Source organism: Carassius auratus, chromosome 27 (genome assembly GCF_003368295.1).
Source record: "Carassius auratus strain Wakin chromosome 27, ASM336829v1, whole genome shotgun sequence".
NCBI lineage: Eukaryota > Metazoa > Chordata > Actinopteri > Cypriniformes > Cyprinidae > Carassius > Carassius auratus.
In genome coordinates this window covers 11,737,625-11,759,666 of record NC_039269.1, presented here as the reverse complement: position 1 = coordinate 11,759,666, position 22,042 = coordinate 11,737,625, and the positions used below count along the sequence as shown (strand labels likewise).

General features: G+C 38.8%; 1 protein-coding gene across 2 annotated transcripts; it reads left to right on the top strand.

Moving 5' to 3' along the window:
* Nucleotides 1-3,878: 3,878 nt before the first annotated feature.
* On the top strand, nucleotides 3,879-20,622 carry LOC113045495 (polypyrimidine tract-binding protein 2-like). Of its 2 annotated transcripts, XM_026205897.1 has the most exons (15): nucleotides 3,879-4,032; nucleotides 4,703-4,733; nucleotides 4,940-5,000; nucleotides 11,116-11,288; nucleotides 11,486-11,629; nucleotides 11,732-11,890; nucleotides 11,995-12,105; nucleotides 12,436-12,634; nucleotides 12,956-13,015; nucleotides 13,666-13,781; nucleotides 17,830-17,863; nucleotides 18,412-18,504; nucleotides 18,599-18,815; nucleotides 19,121-19,198; nucleotides 19,300-20,622. In XM_026205897.1, the coding sequence occupies exons 1-15, from the start codon at nucleotides 3,971-3,973 to the stop codon at nucleotides 19,427-19,429; spliced, it is 1,668 nt and encodes a 555-aa protein (XP_026061682.1). In that variant the 5' UTR covers nucleotides 3,879-3,970; the 3' UTR covers nucleotides 19,430-20,622. The 2 variants fall into 2 exon arrangements, with proteins under 2 accessions (XP_026061682.1, XP_026061683.1); XM_026205898.1 differs by lacking the exon at nucleotides 12,956-13,015.
* The last annotated feature ends 1,420 nt before the right edge of the window (nucleotides 20,623-22,042 follow it).

The following is a 22,042-nucleotide window of genomic DNA, read 5'->3' as shown; positions in this document are numbered from 1 at the left end:
TCACAGACAAGAACGGTTTGACCTAAAAATATCAAAATTAAAACTACTGCGGAAACAAAGACACCTACATCGTGGATGTCCTTGAGGTAAGCTAAAACATACCAAAATTTTATTTGAAAGTTAACTATCCCTTTAAAAGCCCTAGTTCTCTCCCCTTCTGAGAAGTTGAATTGTAATTTAGCAGCACTCCCCTTTACCAAAAAGGGTTGACTATGAGCGCGCTACTCTCTTCCTGAATTTGAAGTTCTCTTCTCACATGTTTTTGTTTTTCCCCAGAGCACCTGGCAACCAGCAGCATCAGGTAAATTAGGCCCTTCCTACGCCTCTCTGATGCGCAGAGCTTGGTTAGCTTGCAGTATGCTAAACCTTCTGATTCTCACGATCAGGCTGTAGGTCGAGCCCCCCATCTCTCTTGGGATTTGGGTTTGTGATCCCTCAGCTAGGTAGCCTACTGCTGGCCGTTCCAGCATTCGGAGAGTTGGATAGTGCTCCCTCAGTTATTGCTAGCTGTTCCAGCTTTGAGACATGTGGTAGGTCGAGCTTTCCTCTTGTTTGAGAGTTGGGTGTTTACCCTTTATATTAGATATTTACTGCTAGCTGCTCCAGCATTATTTATATATTTTTGGGATATACCATTCCATCTAATGAAGTGCCACAAGAGCCCCTTAGAACAATATCTTAAAATGTTATGGTAAGTTTGCACGTGAAGACTTTCCGCACTTTCTAAAATCCACACTGTGGTAAGTTTGCACGCTAGTTCTCTGCATTAAAAAAAAAAAAAAAAGAATCCTATATGGTGAGGGCTCCGCACGGTTGCTTTGTGTCTTCTCTTGAGCTGATAATCCCCCTTCATCCTGGGTGCCACTCCACCTATGTATCCTCAGGATACCTATTTAAACAGGGTGTTGCTACTAGATATCTGTTGAGACAGTTCCTTCAGCAAGCTTATGCAAAAGCAAGCGGTAGCCCCTGTGTGACAGCCCAAGACTTAGTATATTGGAATATATCTTGATTCTAAGCCTTAAACTCTACCCCGGGCCCAGGAGTCTGGCCCTAACAGGTACATTTGGGTATGAAGCCTAGGCTTTTGGCTGTAAGGGATACTTTCACGGACAGTAGTCTAATGTCCCAGGGCCAACTCCCATGCAAATGGTAGAGTTGGTACTTAGTACTCGCCGTAGTTCTGGCCTGCACTCAGCATGGTGGTGTGGGTATACTGTTCCCCATAGCGTCCCCTAGAAGACACTGTTCGAAGTTCCCTTGAAAGGGAACGTCTCAGGTTACATATGTAACCATGGTTCCCTGAATAGGGAATGAGACACTGGGTCCTCTAGCTTTCCTGCCATGCTTCGGACACAAGCTTCAGACAAAGAAGTGAATGATGTGTTCTCCCAGTGCCTATTTATTCTATAGTCGCCCCGGTAGTGACGTCAGGGGCTGTCGTCGGCCAAAAAGTTGGTGTTTTTTCAATGTATGCTTCAGACACAGGTCACAACGAGGTGTTCCCCATAGCGGCCCCTAGAGGACGCAGTTCGAAGTTCCCTTGAAAGGGAAATACAGATAAGGCAGTACTATGGACATAATTTACAGATTCTATCAGCATGATATACAGATAGGTGTACTATAACCATACCATACAGATGGATTATATAATCAGAAACTATGACCATATGATTATCATTTACACTAGTGCAATGGACATTAAAAAAAATCCATAGGAAAATATTCCAGTGTGCAAATGGATCATTCAGTATTCTGGATGAACAGACAGTAGTGCAAGTAATAACAAGTGTAACTTTTTGTTTTTTTAAACCAGATAGTAGAGGAGTGTGTAGTGGTGTGAGTGTGTGTGTGTAGGTGAATGGGGAGGGGGTGTTCAGTAAGGAGATAGCTGTAGGGAAAAAGCTGTTCCTTAGTCTGCTGGTCCTTTTCCCGAGGCTCTTGAAGCGCCTCCTGGAGGGCAGGAGGTTAAACAGACTATGGTCAGGGTGAGAGGAGTCCTAAAGAATGCTGCAATCTCAATGTAGACAGCGTTTTCTCTGTGTTCTCAATAGAAGGAAATGGTGTTCCTGTGATGCATTGTTCAATTTTCACCACCCTCTGCAGTGCCTTGCGGTCAGCAACTGAGCAGTTCCCATACCAGACTGTGATACAACTGGTCATGATCAGTGTTGGGGGTAACACATTACAAGTAATGCAAGTTACGTAATCTGATGAATTTTGTCAAGTAACTAGGAAGGTAACGCATTACTTTTTAATTTAAAAGAAAATATCTTGAGTTTTTTTTTCTTCAAAAAAGTAGCACAGTTACTTTGTTTTCGCATCTACTGACTGACAAGTCTCCTGTCCCCATATTGAGAGAAATCAGAAGTACAGAGGTGTTGTGTGCGCTGTGTGAACATGATATAATTCAAGACTAAATGTGAATGTTCATTAATTCATCCCACTCACAAAAAAATAAATAAATAACAAAAACAGATTTAGTATTCATCAAAATGAATTAAAACAGTGAAATGCAAACTGAGTATATGACGCAAACCTGAAATAAAAAAAAAATATGTTAAACCGTTTGAGAGTGATTGAACAAAGGAGAGTAAGGTGGTTATTCTCGACTATCAAATTAACTTTAATGGTTTATAGCAACCTCACCCGACCCCGCCATTCATAAGTAATGGCTGTTAATCACTGTTAACACCTACTATTGACCATATTTATAAGTAAATTGAAATCAAATACATATTCAAAGTGATGAAGAAAATACATTCCAAAGAGTTAAAAATGACAGATGAAATGCAATAAACTCAGAGCTTAAACTGAATGATTCTTGTGTTGTCTTGATTTTAAGAACTTCAAAATCATGAGACAAATCCGGGAAGATGTGATGCAGAATCCAAAGACTTCAGTGCCTGTTTACATAAACTTGAAAATATAGTAGACAGAATACAATAACAAATAAATCTTGCATGGACTGGACTGTTGTGGTCAGTCATAAGCCAGTGTTTAATGATATGCACTGAAAAAATAATAGAAAATAATAATTAATCAATTTTTAAGGATATATATATATATATATATATATATATATATATATATATATATATATATATATATATATATATATATATATATATATATATATATATATATGAAAGTATCTTTTTTGTTTTTTTTTAGTATGGAAATCAGTAGTGTATCAAGTCAGTCCCAGTCCCATTTGCAACAACATTTGTACCAACACGCAGGCCAAAATGCAAAAAAATAAAATAAAAATAATAATAAGAAGAATAAAAATAACTTACTAGTTGTAGGCTAATTAATTTAATTCTCTGGGCCTTTCATTTGGCAAGTTTCTCCACCATGTCTCTGGTGTTTAATTTCAGGCTTTATGTATTCTCATCGGAAAGAATGGCTTTCGATAGTCTTTATCTTTCAATAATAAAAAAAAAGAATTAAAATGAAAGAAAATAATAAAAATGTGCAGGTGTCACTGAAGCTAGATATTATACAGGTGTGATACAGTATTTTCAACTTGGTAGCTATAAACATCAAACCCTCATAGTATTGTGGCCACAAATAATTAGAATATGAATTCCCTCGTTTTAATTAAAAGGTCCCCCTTGGCGGGCCCCAATCAGCCCGGACCCTGCACGTGCACACCCAGATGCTATTCCCGTTTCCATGATATTTCCAAGCATGGAAATCAGTTTTAATAATTGTGTATTGTTTCCAGGATTTCCATAACGATGGAAGTCCTTAATAATAATTAGAATGCAGCTGTCTATGCTGCAGAAAACGATAATTTATTTATTTATACGATTATATATCTTATTGTTGTTTTTGATTGTGAACTTTTAATATCAGTCACCCCAGATCGCTCTCAGTAGGCTATCTGCTCGTCGGTTCGGCTGTGTTCGGGTAACTCCGTGAATAACAGACTCTCCTCCATTTTACACCGTTACGCGAGTGTTGAATGCTCCTCTGCTCCTGCGATCGGTATCACACCGTGAAGAACGTTTTCCCTGCAATGGACGGGTAAGACTACGTTGTTTATAAAGTATGAGAGAAAACAATCAGTTTTTAGTAGCTTAAGTTCATTCTAAAACGAGTTTAGTCGCAATCTTAAGCTTCTGACAAGGCCTCTCGCGCAGGGACTGTTGATGCATAAACCAATGTTGGCTAATAATAACAAACGCATGCGAGCTCCGCACATCATATTTTACTGCGAAATAGATACGATGTGTGTACAGACTAACAAATAGCAGCGTTCTGAATAATTTAATATCAGTCTGTGAATTGTTTCGTATTATATGAAGAACAGGGACTTGTAATATAGTGTAGCACAGTGGCTAACGGTACTGTTAATGCACGGCGGGCGCGTCTGATTTCCATTGTTAGAATGTAACGGTTCCCTACACGAGCAGAATATTAATTAGTCGTTACTGAATAAGACTTTATTATGCAAAATTTGCTTTTCAACTCAAGCACTATTAAGCATCTTTTTACAAACTGCTGACAATATATTACTCAGTCTTATGCTATTATACTGTAATATTTGTAACATTAAATTAGAAATTAGTGTACGTTACTGATCACAATATGTTCAGTCGTGACATGGAAATGTTTGTGGTTTCGACAGTGTAACATAACAAACAGCCGAGAATTGATCAGACTTTTAGAATAATTATATATTTTCTCTCTACAGCATTGCAAGTGATATTGCAGTTGGTGTGAAGGTAGGTGTTTTTTTCTTTCTTTTTTTGTCTTAACGTAATTTTAAGATATTTTATCAAAATATCTGAAAAAATCTGATTGCGCAACCATCCACACAGGTCCGTATTATTTTGGGGGAATGTGGATGATGGAATGATGTAAAGTTATATGTTTTATACAACATTTAAGTGATTTTCTGAATTTCCAGTGTACCTTTGTGTCTTTCTAGAGAAGCTCAGATGAATTGCTGTCTGGCAGTCTGTACAACAGTCCAAACTCTTCAGTCACTGGTAAGAGGGGGAATAAAACTGTAAATTGGGTGCAATCAGTATAGGTTTTTTTTCTTTTTTCTTTTTTGTGTGAAGTTAATAACTGAAAACTCTGCCTACATGAATACAAAAAATGTAAACTCCACAGATTGGCAAAAGATTTGAGAACTTGGTCATTCACAAAATTCTACAGGGCTCCAAACAAAAAAAATTGAGTAAGGAGCCATCGGCTCCTATAAGAAAAAACTTAGGCGCTAGATTATTTTTTTTAGGTTCCATAGAATAAACAGGTTTTATTTATTTTATTATTAATTAATTATTTATTATTATTCTCTTAAAGTGGGAAATAAATGTCTTTTCCAACTTGAAATATACAGTCATGCATTGTTTATTACACAGAATCTGTACCAATATCATGGGCCATAAGCATCACTTGGCCACTGAATGTTTGGGCTCCTCCTCAATGCATCCTGTAAATGTTGTCATACACTCTTAAAAATAAAGGTGCTTAACAGTGCCATGGAAGGACCTTTTTTGTCTAAATGGTTTCATAAAGAACCTTTTAACATCAGGATCTTCAGATTATAAAAAGTTGAGAAAGAGATGGTTCTTTAAAGAACCTTTAACTGAATAGTTCTTTGTGGAACTAAAAATGGTTCTGTGGAGAACCTTTAAAGCACCTTTATTTTTAAGAGTGTATGTCTTTCACACTTTCAGTCTGTTTTTCTTAATTAGTAAAATCCAGTTTTATAGGAGGTGTTGAATCATGTACACAACAGGTTAAGTAAAAATATAAAAATGCAGTAGTGCATAAATCTAGCAAAATGCTCCTCTTTAAGGGTTATTTTTCTAGCATGGACATCGAATGGTTACAACACTACCTCTTGTAGTTTGTTCAAATTGTGCACAAAATTTACGCTACTTTTCTGCACTTTCACTTCACATCTCCGTCATTTCGATCTCTTGTGCACTGCACAACTGAGTTGTTAATCAGGTGTGTGTCAACACTGCTGTACGGCAGAGATGAGGACTGTTTGAAACTCTTTTTCCCACTAAAACTTTAATGCACATCATCTCAGTTTAATACATGATCATGGCAAATGGTGTGATCGCAATCAGGAAAAAAGGCTTTACATTATCATTTTTAAATTATAACATGTAAATACATAGGCCTAGTTGCCATTGGCGACCTCAGCAAAAACTTCACCTGCAAATGTAATATTTTTGGTCGCAAATGTTACTTTTTTTAGTTGCAGTTTGGAGCATTATACATACCCCAATTGCGTAGAGTGTCTAGAATGTAGTGCCATTTTAAAGTAATTAGCTATAGAAGCTGTGCCTTAGAACTATTTTAGAACAGCTAAACCCCCTGAGCTGCTCTTAACCCTTGTATTATGTTCGATTTCTGGGTACAATTTTGATGGAGCGGGTCAAATTGACCCTAATTTCCTTTAATGCTATTCCCTAAATATGACATTTTAAAAAAAAAAAACGGAATCAGAATTTTTTTTTTAGCAGTACAGGGCTCCAGACTACCATTTGAGAGCAGTGGCACCAGCACCACTAAGTTCTACAGATGGTGGTGCCAGGAGCAGATTTGGTAGCGCTGGGGGTGGTGTGTTGGGGTATTCAAAATAAAGATACTTTTATCATAAAATTACTGTTGTTTTGTATTAATAAGTGCAGTTACTAATAATATTATTAATGTTCATTTCTTGTTTATTTTTCTTTTGTTTATTGTTTATTTAGATTTGACCGTAAGTTGAGTTAAGATGCATAAAAATGTACTTTTATTAACAACAGTAACAGGTGCAAAATCTACTTTTTATGTACAGAATATGTATATATTCCACTCATGTACTAAATGTACCATTATTTTTCTAGAATATGGAACTGACCAACTTCAGTGATTGTGTGATTTTAGTAGTAAATTGAAGAAAAGTTTGTGACTTTTCTTACTTCATACACAAAAAAGTGTAAAATTTTGACAAAATCAGATTCTTGATGATTTTTTTATTTTATAATAGTGATTTTATCATTTCAAAATATAGAGGAAAAAATAGAAATGAATGCCTAGTAAGCCAATGAGCCTTCCTCTGCTGCTTTCTACTGGTTTTAATTGTGATTTGATGTATTAATTTTTTTTTTTACATAAGTCGTTGTTTACCACAAAGTAGGTTTGTGCCGATAGACGATTGTATCGTATCGACGATAGTCAGAAATATCGACATAAGCAGATTTCTCTGTCGATAATAAAGACGATATTAGGCTCCTTCTCCTATTAATGTATTAGATTATAATAATAATAACTATTATTTTTATTAGGCTGCTTATTATAATTCGGCTATCAAACTGCCCAGCTATTTCACTTCATCACCGCATTTCACTCACACACTCGCGCGCACGCACACACCGCACGCGTGAGCGCAGGAGGATTAGAGTCTGTAGTCATTGAAGTGGTCTGCTTTGACTCGGATAACTCATTAAATCCATGAAATTAAAGAGAAATGGAGTTGGTGTCCCACACATTTAATGGCTGCTACACGACATCGAGCTCTTCTCAAACATGAGAGATTAACTCTTTCTTGGCGTTACAAATTAATTAAAGACAAAATAATAACAAGGCGGCAGAGCGGACTTATCATCCATAGTGGTTCTCACGTAGTCCTTCTCTTAAAGACTGATCACTTATAACACACACTATGTGGTGATGATGTAGAATGACTATGTGAGAACCACTATGGATGATAAGTTCGCTCTGCAGCCTTGTTATTATTTTCATGCACACCGCACTATAATGTGATGCATACAAAATACATAGTTTTGGCCGTTACAAAGTCTTCATCCACAAACAGACGTACATCGTCTGCAGACATAAGGTATTTCATTGCACTTTAACAAGTAATCTGAACGGCCTATATATGTGCAATATTAAACGAGCCCTCATTAACTGAGTTTAATGCCACAGTTATGTTAGAATGCATCTCTTGTTTTTGTGGCGGTGCGTCAGTCTCGTCATAAAGCGCGCGGTCCAGAGCGCTGTATGACTGATGCATCAGTTCAATTCAACTTACTCCAAACATATGAACTTAACTGTTTTAAATACCTTATATTTAATGTGTTCATTTATGCCCAATATTAGTGTTAAACTGCTGGACTTTAAATGAAATCTACTATTGATTTTCACCGTTTACGGACTTTACAGAACATTTAGACTGATAACTTCCAGCAGGACTTATTGTCACAGGACGCGTGATATGACAGTTGCGTCCGACTATATATGAACTAGCTGGCTCTCTCTCGTGCACCTGCACGGTTTAAAACACCAAATAGTTATGCTATGACAGGAACAAAGAGTCTCTCTCTTGCTCCACCCAGGCACGATAATATTGTGTATCGTCGATCTCACGGGCTGACGATATGAAAATTTGAAAAATAACCATATATACATTCACATTAGATCAGTGATCCTCAAATCTGGCTTGCGAGATCCACTTTCCTGCGAAGTTTAGCTCTAACCCTAATCAAACACGCATGAGTTTGCTAATCAGTGACTACGTTTACATGCTGTTAAAATTCGGGTTATGGTCGGGTTAAGGTCTCTATTTGGGTTTCTGAAACATTCGGGATAACCCGTTTACATGCGTGAGCAGAGAGAGTTACTCCTGTATACATGGAATGTGTAATCGCCAATATCCCGATGTAAACAGCGACGCACGGTTAGCGTCTGGACGTAATACGCAATATGCGTCATTTCCGATTCTTCTTCCTGTATCCAAAGACTCAAAAGACCAAGATTCCTTGCGAATAGAACATGCGCAGAACACACATTTTAAAAACCGGGATATGAGCATATCCGGGTTTTTGCCGGTGTTTACATGGCCGTGCGCGACCGGGTTATTGCTAATATCCCGGTTTTGAACGGGTTATTGGCTGCATGTAAACGTAGTCAGTGTCTTCAGGATCATTAGAAAATCACATGCAGGTGTGTTTAATTAGGAGCTAAACTCTGCAGGAAACTGGACTTTGCGAGCCAGATTTGAGGATCACTGCATTAGATATAAGGAAGGGAGACATGAAAAACAGACATCGCGTTGTTTTCATATGGATTACTTTATCACAGAATATCTGTTTTCGGCAGCACTTGTTTAGTTTTAAAGTAGACATGTCAAGTATATACATGTGAGTATTCACGGAGTTACACTTCATTTTAATGACGTGTTTGTACATGACGATCAGCGCAGACAGGCTGCAGACAGCACACATACTGATAAGACGCTCAGGGGAGAAAACAGACACATAACTTCATAATCATACTTCGCGTTGTGACTCGGAGATGCTCTTTGTTCTAAATAAAGTTGGTAATGAACCCTCACGGGCTAATAGCCGTGGGCCAGTAGTTTGAGGCCAAAATAGCCCTGCATTTCCACTGTCGAGCCCGAAGCTCTTCTGCACTTCACTAAAACCTGCCCTTCACACGCCTTTCAGAAACAACGTCATGCAACCCCATCATTTCACCAACAAAGAGAAGTTATCAGACAACTAATAAGAAATAAATCCCTGGAACATGCGCGAACACAAAACGAACTTTGTAAAATATTTAAATTCTAAAGCATCTATGTTTTACTATAAGTGATACATTGAGCATAATTCATTAATTTATCAGGATTGAAAATTAGTCACACAGAAATAAATGTATTTCTATTCTGTTTATTTATTTTAAGCTTAAGCGTTATGACAATAGAGACTGTTTCTGTTTATTTGTAGTCACATACACCACATTTAGAATGAATGATAATTTCTCTATTTTCATAAAAGCTCCCGAACAAAAAAACATTATTTTATTTTTGTGGCATAGGCTACGTGGAGCTAAACTCTCGAGACGAGACTTATGACAGATAAAAAATGTTACTACACGATTATGATAGAAAATAAGAAGCTGACGTCTGATTTCTTCAAGCGGTCACAGTTTACCATGTTTACTTTGGTAACTTTAATACCTAGCGTGCAGTCTTTTGCATCGCTTATAAATATTTCTGCCTTTTATGGTGATTATAATCCACATCGGATCTGATCAAATTATTTCAAACACTCGCTGCTGACTTAAAGTGAGTTTTGAGCTCAACTTATTTAAAAAAGTTTTTAATGTTGGTGTTATAGTCATTATTTTTATGTAATGATCCGAGGTGTTGGCCCTCTCCAGACGCAGAGAAACTCGCCTTTTTTCATAACCCTGGCTGTTGGCTCCGAGGAAGCCCTGACGAGGCACGATCAAGCCCCGAAAATACAAGTGGAAACGCGACTAGCCCTGGCATGCACTAGCGTGCCCGCTTTTGGCCCGACAGTGAAAATCAACTTTGGCTCCCGAGTAAAGCTGTGCTGAATTAATTAGAGAATAGTCCCTTTTTATGTGCATTATGTATCTGTTTTTTTGAGAGACTTGAGTTCAGAGTATATTAGCCACATTCCTGGGTGTCGTTACCCTATTGTTATCAGATAGTGTACCTATGGTTGCTATGGAACTATTAAATATAACAAATAGTTATGTGTCTGATTGGTCCAAATGCTACAAGACATCAACTCTGTTTCTGATTTTACATACCTCCTGAGAAATTAGAAATTACTGTCAAAGATTTTCCATGTCAACAAGTAACCCTGCAGTTGTTTGTAAAACAAAAGTTTTTTGTCATAAAATTATATATATTTTTAATTGTATTATTGTATTTATTTATGGTTCAATTATTATTATTTTTTTTAAGCAGATTTTAAATCGCAATTTTAACCAGAAAAATTGCAATTAGATTTGGTGCGAGAAAAATGGCCAGAAAAATTGCAATTAGATTTGGTGCCAGAAAAATGGCCAAAATAATTTGACACACATACATAAGGCATTTTGTGAAACAAGTGCTAGCAGAATGCGAGATGACATCCAATCTGAAAGGACACAGTCATTTTTTGCTTATGAACAAAATATGGAAAATTGAAACAATGTACATCTTTATTGACTATCATTTCCCCAGTTACTGGCAAATAATATATAGGTGGTCCAGTTTTTTTAAATTAAATATCATATAAACATAAAAAAAAAAAAAAAAAAACTTTTGAAGTGCAGGTATATTTCTGATTTATTTGACAGCTAATGGAAGTGACAGTAAGAAACTGAGGGTGGAGGACAGCATGGACAGCCCACCATCCAGAGTCATTCATATCCGGAAACTCCCCAATGAGGTTTCCGAGACTGAGGTCATCGCCCTGGGTTTGCCATTTGGAAAGGTCACTAATATCCTGATGCTTAAAGGCAAAAATCAGGTATGCGATGGGGGATGGTGGTGAGGAACGTTAAACCAAGCTCTTGTTGTGATAACAGAGATAAAGCTTCTGAAATTCAATTTAGTGTTTAAAATGTCTTGTTAAAGCTGTTTTTCAAATTGGGTGAACAAAGTTTTTGCTCATTCATTTGGAAAAAAGAGCCTCTTTCTTCATTTTGAACACTTTCCCTCAATTAGGCATTTTTGGAGCTAGGAACAGAGGAAGCAGCTGTTACCATGGTGACGTACTACACAGCTGTTACACCTCAAGTGCGTAATGTCCCAGTGTTCATTCAGTACTCCAACCACAAAGAGCTCAAGACTGACAGTGCACTCAACCAGGTTCGAAAATGCACTCCTCCTTGTTTTAACTAAAATTAGCAACGGAAGTGTGTAATTTGCGTAGTTCTAGTCCTAATCGGTTCCCTTGCTTTCCTTCCAAAGCGAGCTCAGGCCGTGCTACAGGCGGTGTCCGCAGTCCAGGAGGGTGGCTCACCAAGCTCAGCGGCCGGCGAGAGTGTGTTAACGCCTGCCCCTAGCCCAGTACTGCGAATAATCATCGACAACATGTTCTACCCAGTCACCCTGGACGTCCTCCAACAGGTCACTGGCCACCGCAGGCATCCATCTGGAATAAACTGCAACCGAATATATTTTTACACTCTCATGGCTCTGAATTAACAGGACTTTGCACTGATCTCTCTTAGATCTTCTCCAAGTTTGGGACCGTCATGAAGATAATCACATTTACCAAAAATAATCAGTTCCAGGCTCTTCTGCAGTTCAGTGACCCAGTAAATGCCCAGCAGGCCAAACTGGTGAGTGAACGAAGAGGAGGATTGAAACCACCGCAAAATCTATAAATGTGTAATGATGTGCCAAAGCACTGTTATGAGATTTTTAATGCGATGGTTATGGCCACAGGCAAATTATGATCCAGTCATATGTTGGTTTAGTACCTTTCTTTCATTTATGCGATGAAGTGACTGCAGTTGTCATTACTTGTAGAGGAGCGTTTTTATTACTTTGAGCCAGGGCCCTACATTACGCACTGGCTGTGATTATTCTTATCCTTATTCACCCATGTCATAGAATAACAAATGTCTTGCTTTCATCCTCCATCTCTTTTTCGCTTCCTTTTATTAAAGTCCTTGGATGGCCAGAACATATACAACTCCTGCTGCACTTTGCGCATCGACTTCTCCAAGCTGGTCAACCTGAATGTAAAATACAACAACGACAAAAGTCGGGATTACACCCGGCCTGATCTGCCCTCAGGAGATGGTCAGCCGCCCGTGGACCCGTCTGTGGCAGCCACTCTCAGCAAAGATTCCACCTCCCTGCTCGGTAAGTTAGAAAACACTCTCACTTGTGCCTCAAATGCAAACGTTGCTCAATCACGCCTTTAAGACCCATCTTCCCTGTCATTCTCTGACATGCATCATCATCTCCTGTCTGCATAGCTTCAGTTTCAGAGCAGGGTAGAGGTGTGAATGCTTCCCCTCTCTTGTGATTCATGAGAGTTTTCTAGTTCTTGGTGGAAAATGGGTCGATAGTGCCTGAAATGCAATGTGATATTCAAACACGTTGCTTTACGTTTTTGCCGCTTCCACGGCCCCCAGTCTGTGTTTGATCCCGTAAGACTTTGACTGTACACGTTCTCCTTAGGTACTCCCTCTGGAATGGTAACTTCCTACTCTAGTGGTGGAGGGTTTCCATCTTCTCTAGGTACCTATGCTTCCATTTACTTTCCCTTTTCCTTTTGATTTTCTAACCCTACTTGAATGCGCTCTTCCTTCTGAAGGACAGGGACTTTTCCAGTGCTGTCAGAATTGGCAGGGCTTTTATGTTGAAACCACCCCAACCATTTGTCCTGACTTGACATGCAGGATTCATAAACAGTGTCGTTATTTGTCAAAGCATAAATCTGAAGCTGCAACAATAAGCCCTTCCATTCTGCATTATGGGCCTGATGTAATAGATTGACACGCACACTAATTAGGGACCCGTATTTCAGACAGACTGGCAATCCAAACTGCCAAACACAAGTTCCCTTTAGCTAAAGCAGAGCGGTATTGAGCGGCTAACTACCACGAGCAGAGAGGGCCCAAAAAGCAATTTTGTTCGGATATTGCTCTAGAGTGCCAGTCTGTGTGAAATCGGTTCAGATAGCGATCTGCCTAGCGGCAGATATTGACTTGGGGATGTGGGTTTGCCTAAGGAGTGTGGTGTTGGCTGCGTAACTGCATGTGCTTGGTGTGGTGGGTGCAGACAGGTAGAATGCATGGCCACAGGGCAGATCCGCCTGAGATGCTGAGCTTTATGCTCTTCTGGGCTGTGTGAGCTGACACGGTCCTTCCTCTGTCCTCTCTCTGTAGGGGCCATCAGTCCTCTGAGTGCAGCAGCAGCAGCGGCGGCAGCAGCAGGGAGGGTGGCGTTGTCTGGACATTCGGGACCTGGTGGAGTGCTCCTGGTCAGCAACCTCAACGAAGAGGTCAGTACACTCCCACAACACACACAGACAAACATCTCTGCTCTCTTTGTTCAGTCTTATCATTATGTCAACCAGTTTACCAGTACACTGTATGTCTCAAGTTTTAAATGTTCAGTCCTCATCTGTTAAAGATCATTTTTGAGTTGGAGGGGTCTTAACATAACCTTCACGGCATTTAGCAAACAGAGCAGTGTTAACATAAATGAAACATTGTTGTGTTGTGAGTAGGGATGGGTACCAAAACCTGGTATTAAAATGGCCCCGGGGCTAAATTATGTACAACCGAAGTATCAGTAAGATCTGACGGTATCGGTTCTGCTTTCGGTACTGGAGGGGAAAAAATGTATATACTATGTATTTTTGCTTAATAATGTTATCGTGCACATTTTATCTCACCAAACATTTCTAATGTGCGATCAAAGTAAGACGTTTGTTTGTGAGACCTGCGAGATGTCTCATGCGCGCCGCGGAGGCTGTCTGTCAGTCACACACACCCCAACGAATGCAGTGCGCTCACAGACATAACAGTATGAAAACTCCCGCTTAATAATGAAGAGTTACAATGGCGAAGAGATTTGCTTAATATTATCGTGCACATTTTATCTTACCAAACATTTCTAATTTGCGATATTAAGACATTTTTCTGTGAAATCTGCGAGATCTCTCATGCGTGCTGCGGAGACTGTTTGTCAGTCAAACACACACACACACAGAACAAGAACGAGCACGGTGCACACACACGCATAAGGGGCCGTTCACATATCACGTCTTTTGCGCACTCAAGTTCGTTATTTCAAATGTAGGCGACCGTTATGCGCGCTCATAATGGAAGCGACTCTCACGCGGTGCGACGAGCTCATTTTTTTCAGGCACGTCCGCACCGCATCGAGTTAAAAACATATAAACTTTTCAGAATGCGCAAGCGCGCCGCGGGTCATGTAACTTCCTCACCTTTTCCATAACAGCGTTGAAAGCTCAGCCAAGATGAAGGAACAGCTGATCAAAGCTGTATGAAAAAAATCAGAAAGCGGTGTGCCTAGCGTTTTCCACGCGTTTTTAGCGCGATATGTGAACGGCCCCTTACAGTATGAAAACTCCTGCTTAATACAAAGAGTGACGATGGTGGAGACAGCAAAACATTCCAAAGTGTGGTTATACTTCACTAGAGTTGATGCAGACAACGCTGGTGGTCATGAGTGCAACAAAATTTTGGCATGTAAGGGCGGAAACACAAGCAATCTGTCAAAGCATCTTTCAAAAGTGCATTATGTGCAGACAGAGAAATGCAAAGTTTTCGACTGCCTAACACAACACAAAGTAACACAACACAAAGTATCGATAAGAATACCGTTAAAGTATCGGACTGTTAAGGAGTATCGGTAAGAGTAGTAATACCGTTAAAACCTTAACGATACCCATCCCTAGTTGTGAGAGTATAACAGAAAGTAGGATAATAATAAGCCTTAAGCCTTTTCATAATTGTTACATATTTTTTCAGTAAATACTTGAGCTGCATAATTTTTTTAATGAATCTTTATTAGCAATTGAAAGAACTAATATATTGTGATTGAATAAACCTCCCCAGCTGCCCCACATATGTGCTTTCATTATTTAAATGTATGTGTCATTTCAAAGTTTGCAGTTGCATTATATGTGCTTTATTAAGCTGTAATGGCCCAAATATTACTTGATATACAAGTTTGAAAAAGAAAGTGTAAGTTCACCAGAAAATTAAAATTCTGTCATCGTTTACTCACCCTAATGTCAATCCAAAAACAGAAAACACCAAAAAACTTTTGTTAATTTTCAGCACACAAATGAAGACATTTTTAATGTTCTCTCTTCATTTTTATCCATCCATTGAAAGTCCACACAGCCAAAACATTCACTTGTCAATAAAGTGGTTTAAAGCAAGTCTTCTGAGGGTGGAAGTGACGTGTTTAAGATAAAAAAAGACATATTTTGTACATATTTTTGACCTAATTTATAGCCTGGATGCTCCAACACTAGTTTAGGAAAGTCAGAACCAATGTACTGATTTTAGGCAGATTTCACAGAAACCAGTCTGTTTTTGTTTTAGAACATCTGGAACGCTTGGCAGTGTATGATCTTCATTCACTAAGTGTATAGTACCCAGTTCAGCTGCTGTGTGATGTCAGGTTATTTTTTTTTCTTTCAGATTACAATATTTTTGTAGTGGACTCCAGCCGTATATGATTAACATATTTCATTTAGGCCTTTTTTTCAATCTTTAGTCAGCATGCCTACACATACAGACTCAACCTTGTTTGATTCATGTGCCAGAACAAACCTCATTGGTTCTCACTTCGCAAGCAAACATGGTTGAGCTTCCGTGTTTACCATATTTGATAAACTCTGTGTTCGGTGATCAAAGTTTATAGGTGAATAAAAGCCTAAATTTAATCTGAAATAAAAATGACATGAGTCTGAGTAAATGATGACAGAATTATTTAGGTGTACTCAGTCTGTTTGTCACAGTACACTTTATAAACAAACAAAAAAAAAAAAATACCCAGCCCTACTAAATATATAATCAGGGCCTCCTTCATTCCAAACACAGCAATCACATTCCCATGTTAACTTTGCTCTTTTGCTGGATGTTCTGAAGTGGATTTCAAAGTCATTTCAGTCACTTTTCTAATGTGCCTTAGATTGAGAATGATGTATTCAGTCACACACAATGAACACCGAGCAGGTGACTTGTCTTGACATGACTTCAAGGTTGACCCGTGTCTCATTTCCATCCTCAGTGTATTTCATATATTATGGTCAATGTTATTTCAGTATATTTGCAGTTTGTAGAGAATTGATGGGGACCAATAACAAATTAAAACCTGTAGCTCTTTGTTCTCTATTGTCACATTTATACTTGCAGAAATATACTGAAAGCATTCTCAGTAAGGTTTTCGTCAAAATGGAGGGTCTCTCTGCATTTTCTCCTCTGTGCAAATTTTGATCACTGTCTCTCCTCTGTCTTTATCTCTCCCCCTCTCTCTCTCTCTCTCTCCCCCTCGCACCTTTTCACAAGCGCTCTGTCTGGAAGTAATATCTAACTGTCTTTTCTCTCTAAGCTGTATCTCTCTCTTCCTCTCCTGATGCTCCACTGCCTCTCTCTAAGCTATTCAAAGTTGGTATGAAACATGGTAGCCCCCACCCGCCTCTCTCATTTCTCTCACACTCTCTCTCACTTTGTCTTTTTGAAGTGTCCCAGTAATTTCCCCATCATGGTTTTTGTTTTCCCAAACACTTGTGGGTTTGTGGAGTTTTCGACATGACGTGCTCTCTATCGATGCCATAACTCTGCAAGGTGGTTTTCATGCCTACTCGCTGCATGGCCCCGCCCCTTTACAGCTATAGGCTGATGTTTTGTGTGTGTGATTGTATTTATTTTTTTTTTTATTTTTTTCTCTTTTAACACACTCTTATACCAAAGCCTTTCACGTGCACTGCATGCTTTGTCCTTCTCACAGCGTTTCTGTGCTGCAGTTAGTCGGAGTAAATGTGCCCTGCCCACACTCGGTCTCGGGTGACTACGTTTGGCTCTGTTAAACATAGTCGGGGGAAGCAAACGAAAAAAGAGAACCCTGCCATTTTCTGACCAAACTCCTGCATTTCCTATGTACTGACCTGTATATTATTTTTGTACCCACTTTCCACTTTTTTTTATCCCACGCTGCTTCCAACCTCTCCTCTCCTCTCCTCTCCTCTCCTCTCCTCTCCTCTCCTCTCCTCTCCTCTCCTCTCCTCTCCTCTCCTCTCCTCTCCTCTCCTCTGTGATTGTTTGGCCCTTTCTCTCCTGCAATCCTGTCTCCCCACCCTCCACCCATTCATGCTTTGTGCCTGAAACAAAACAAATGTTCCTCCTCGGACCGACTTGCCCCAATTAACTGCCTTGACCCATGCTCCATGACCACCTCACCATTCTACGGGAAACCACCCTCCGTTATGGATGATCTGTTCATCTCCGCTCTACCTCGACTCTTCTCTCTTCCTGTCTTACGCTGCTTGCTCTTCTCTCCTTCTAAAGATGGTTACGCCCCAAAGTCTGTTTACCCTCTTCGGTATGTTATTGTTAGCAATCTACATCTTTTTTTTGTTTTGTTTTGTTTATCTATTGTTAATTTCATTTCAGTTGTTTTATATTCTTGTTCATTTATCATTTTAAGGGTTAGTCATTAATCTGGCACTAGTGTAACAACAATTTCTTAGTTTTCCCATTTAATTGGTTCAGTTCTACTATGCCAAATTTCAAAAGAACTAATTGTTTTGTTCGTTTTTCCTTGGCTTTCGAAGCCTCTGTCTCTATCTTGCTCTATCTGTCTCTCTTCACGTACAGCTTATATTAATGCATGGTTGATTATTTTGCATGTAGGCTTTTGATTTTAACTTTGCCATATCACATGAGCTTGTTTTTGGAGGGCATATCAAATAAATTGTGTCTGTTAGAAACACTGTTTTGGATTCTTTGGTGTAGATAATTTGGACGATTTGTACCATCATCTTCACCTTTCATGTCAGAACCGGAGCTTCTGAAGCACTAACTTGTCCTTCCTGGTTCACTCTTCTCCTCCTTTCCTCCCTCTTCCATCTGCCTCTTGCTTAACCGAAGGTGTCTACGGTGACGTGCAGCGCGTGAAGATCCTTTACAATAAGAAGGACAGTGCTCTAATACAGATGTCTGATGGAAACCAAGCTCAGTTAGGTAAGATGACACACTGTCCTTTTTGTGATTAACCTGTACCATGTTTATATTGGATTAAGATGAAGAAAGAGCTCTCTGGGTCTTTATTATCTAGCCATGAGCCATCTAAACGGGCAGAAGATGTATGGCAAGATCATTCGTGTGACCCTCTCCAAGCACCAGACAGTACAGCTGCCCAGGGAGGGTTTAGATGATCAGGGCCTGACCAAGGACTTCACCAGTTCTCCTCTGCATCGCTTCAAGAAGCCTGGGTCCAAAAACTTCCAGAACATCTTCCCCCCTTCAGCTACTCTCCATCTTTCTAACATACCGTGAGTAAGCAGGAGAACCTCAGTCCTAATGAATGCTAGTGGTGATTTTTTTTTCTCTAGGTTTTGCCATTTTATTAATACTTGTGTCTTGTTCTGGAATCATAAATCTTGGACCAACTGCTGACCAACTTTTTAAAGTAATTGTCAGTTTTTTTCCCCCTCGCAGTGTCTTCTCAGTTCTAGTCTGAGATTAAAATGTGGCTACCAAGGAAAATTTGTTTTCCTTTTTTATTGGTTCATGCATCATGATAACATTTTACCATTTACTCTGAGGAAATGCTAATAACTGCTTGTTTCCCCTCCAGTGAGAATGTGACAGAGGAGGATTTACGACTGCTCTTCTCAAACTCCGGCGGTACAGTGAAAGCGTTCAAGTTTTTCCAGTAAGAACCAACTGTGTTCCATTTTTTTTAGTCATTTTTGTCTTCGTACACAATCCTTGGTACAAACGTCACTTATTTATTATTATAATTATTATTTCTAGAGATCGCAAAATGGCTCTGCTGCAGACGTCCACGGTGGAGGAGGCGATTCAGGCACTCATTGACCTCCACAACTACGACATGGGCCGTGGCCACCGCCTGAGAGTCTCTTTCTCAAAGTCCACCATCTGAGGATCCCCTGGTGCTATGCCACCTTTCCTGTTTCTCCCTCAGGAGCCTCAAGTCAAATTCATTTTTACCAGCCATTCCTTAACACCATATCAAGGACTTCAATAATAATGGCCCTTAAAGGAACACTCGCTCTGTATCCGCTCCTTCTGTTGTTCGTGTATGGCCAGCTGTTATTCTGTTTTAGGATGGATTGACAAAAATGTGCCTTACTTAGTAAAATAGTATCATCCCTTTGCTCCTGTTGTTACACATTATAGAGGTTTAGGCACATTATGTGTGATGATACAGAAAATGTAACCAAGGCTTTTGAAAGTGATAGTTTTCACTCTTGCCCAACATGGCCTCACCTTGTCATTTTTCAAAACCAATTCAATTCAAGCTTTGAAAGCTAGTCGGCTTGCTTTGATTCAAAGGCAGAAGCTTATTTTTTATGATCTATTGAATTGAATCTGAACTGAATTTGATGGAACATGCTCCAAGTTGTAAATGATCTTGTGCATTTGTTTTTATTTTGGGCTGTAGTGTTTTTTTCTCCTTTGATCAGGCACCCAAGGTACTTTTTGTGATTGAAACCTGTGGTAAACAAACCTCTGACAGTGGGGAGCACAGTGTGTGATGTATAGTATTTGATTTGATATTTCTCTTTGACTTATCTTCAGTGTATTGTTACCTGTTTTTTTTTTTAGATGAAAATCAGAGCATGTGCTGATGGATCTTGGCAGTTGCATGTGTCAGGTTGACCATGTTTGACGTTGTAATGTCACATTAATGTAGAGACTGTTGGGACCAAAGTAAATGTGCCTTTAGTCTTACTTTATTCTGCATTGTACAAAATGTTTTATTCAACCTCTGGAATATTTTTATCAATGAAAAAAAAAAAAAATCAGACTTTCCAACTGACATCACTCATATAAATTATCCTTAATTGTCCTTGATTGTGGCTATACTAGAATAGCTCACTGATTCTACTGATAAATGACTTTTTTCTGGTCTAGGCCTTGGAAACAAAGGGGGGTGGGAGTGGTGTAAATTTTCTACATGAATTGAGTTTTTACATCTTCAGAAATGTAAAGTTCAGCATAGAAGCGGCACAATTAAAGGTTCTTTTTTCTACCAAGCTCGTGCTTGACAGTCCCTGTGTGGTGTAGTGCTTTTATCTTGTAGCATGCTGAATAAACTCTTCTCTCTCTGCATTCACCTCTGCCTCTCTGCTGTCTCTTCCTCTTCCTGTACTGTCCTCTGTATCTCACTTAGCTCTTTTTCTCTGAAGTACTCTTTCCAGGGTGGAGAAACGCTCACTTGACTTGGTATAAAAATAAACCCTAGAAGTAAAACATGAAAACAATGTAATCTTTGACCATATGTAACTTTCCCATCCTTTTGTCATGTTTCTTCTCTCTATTTTCTCATGTTTATCACCAGATATCTGTTTACATATCTATCCAACGTAGACGACAATGTGCATGCCATTTTCAAGTCCCCATAATCTTTTTCCAAAAGTAGGGTGTTTGGGCAACAGATTGGTACCTGTGTTTAGTTGCATGTGGTACAATGGTGAAAAGTTGCTTACAGCCTTTCAGCATGCAGCTTATTGTGTGTTGAAGCAATCGATTGTCTGGTGGAGAAAGGACAATCACCTAGCACCAATTTGAGAAAAGATGTATGGTACAAAAATTGCAGCTTGCACCATTTTTGTGAACTGGTATAAACCATGCAGTGTTAGAATCATTCTGGGAGAGTTTTTCTTTTTTGGTAAGAATGCTCTCTTTTTTTATAGAAAGAAAGCTTTTACAGAGTACAATGCCTTTTCTATAGTTAAACATGAAGGAGATTCAACAATTTGGGGTTGTGTTACCTTGGGTGCTTAGCATAAAAAAAGAAGCTTATTTTGGATTTTGAAACCTAGAACTTTGTGATGAGGCTGTTTCCACCAAATTCCATAGCACATGAAACCAAACACAGAAAAGTAACTGAAAATATGTCTTTATAGGTGAAGACATTGCTGGTATTTTTTTGCTGCAATTATGATAAAGCTGCCTGTTTTCATGTTCTATTAACAGAAGCTGCCATATATATCAAATTAATCGAGATAAATTGTGTTATTCAAGAAGTTTTAAAAACTGCATTTTCATCAGTAAAATTAATTTTGTGGGGGAAAATTATTTCTTGATTTAGTTTTTTTTTTCTATCATTTTAATTCAGAGTAGATATTAATATATTACTTGTATTAATAAGCTATGTACTTATGTTGCCCCAATATGCATGCCACATTATGCCATTTGCTTTTGTTTACTAGTATAAAAGCCTTCTAAATGAAAAAGCCATTTTTTTAAAAAATATTTTATGTAAAATATTGTCTGGACACTGCAAGTTTTAATTTCAACATTTTTGCAATAATAAATAGTTCCTAGTTAAAGTGCAAGGCTGCCAATATTGTTGGCCTCCAGTGTAGTTATTTCTGCTCCAAACCTTATTGGAATATTTACTAATTTAAGTTTCAGAATAAAAATGTGCTCTTTTGAATGTGTTAATTGAACTTAATCAGCCTGCTCTGAAGCTCAGGCTTTTTCCTAAAGCTTTAGGGTCTTGTTATTGTGTTGCAAATATTCTGGA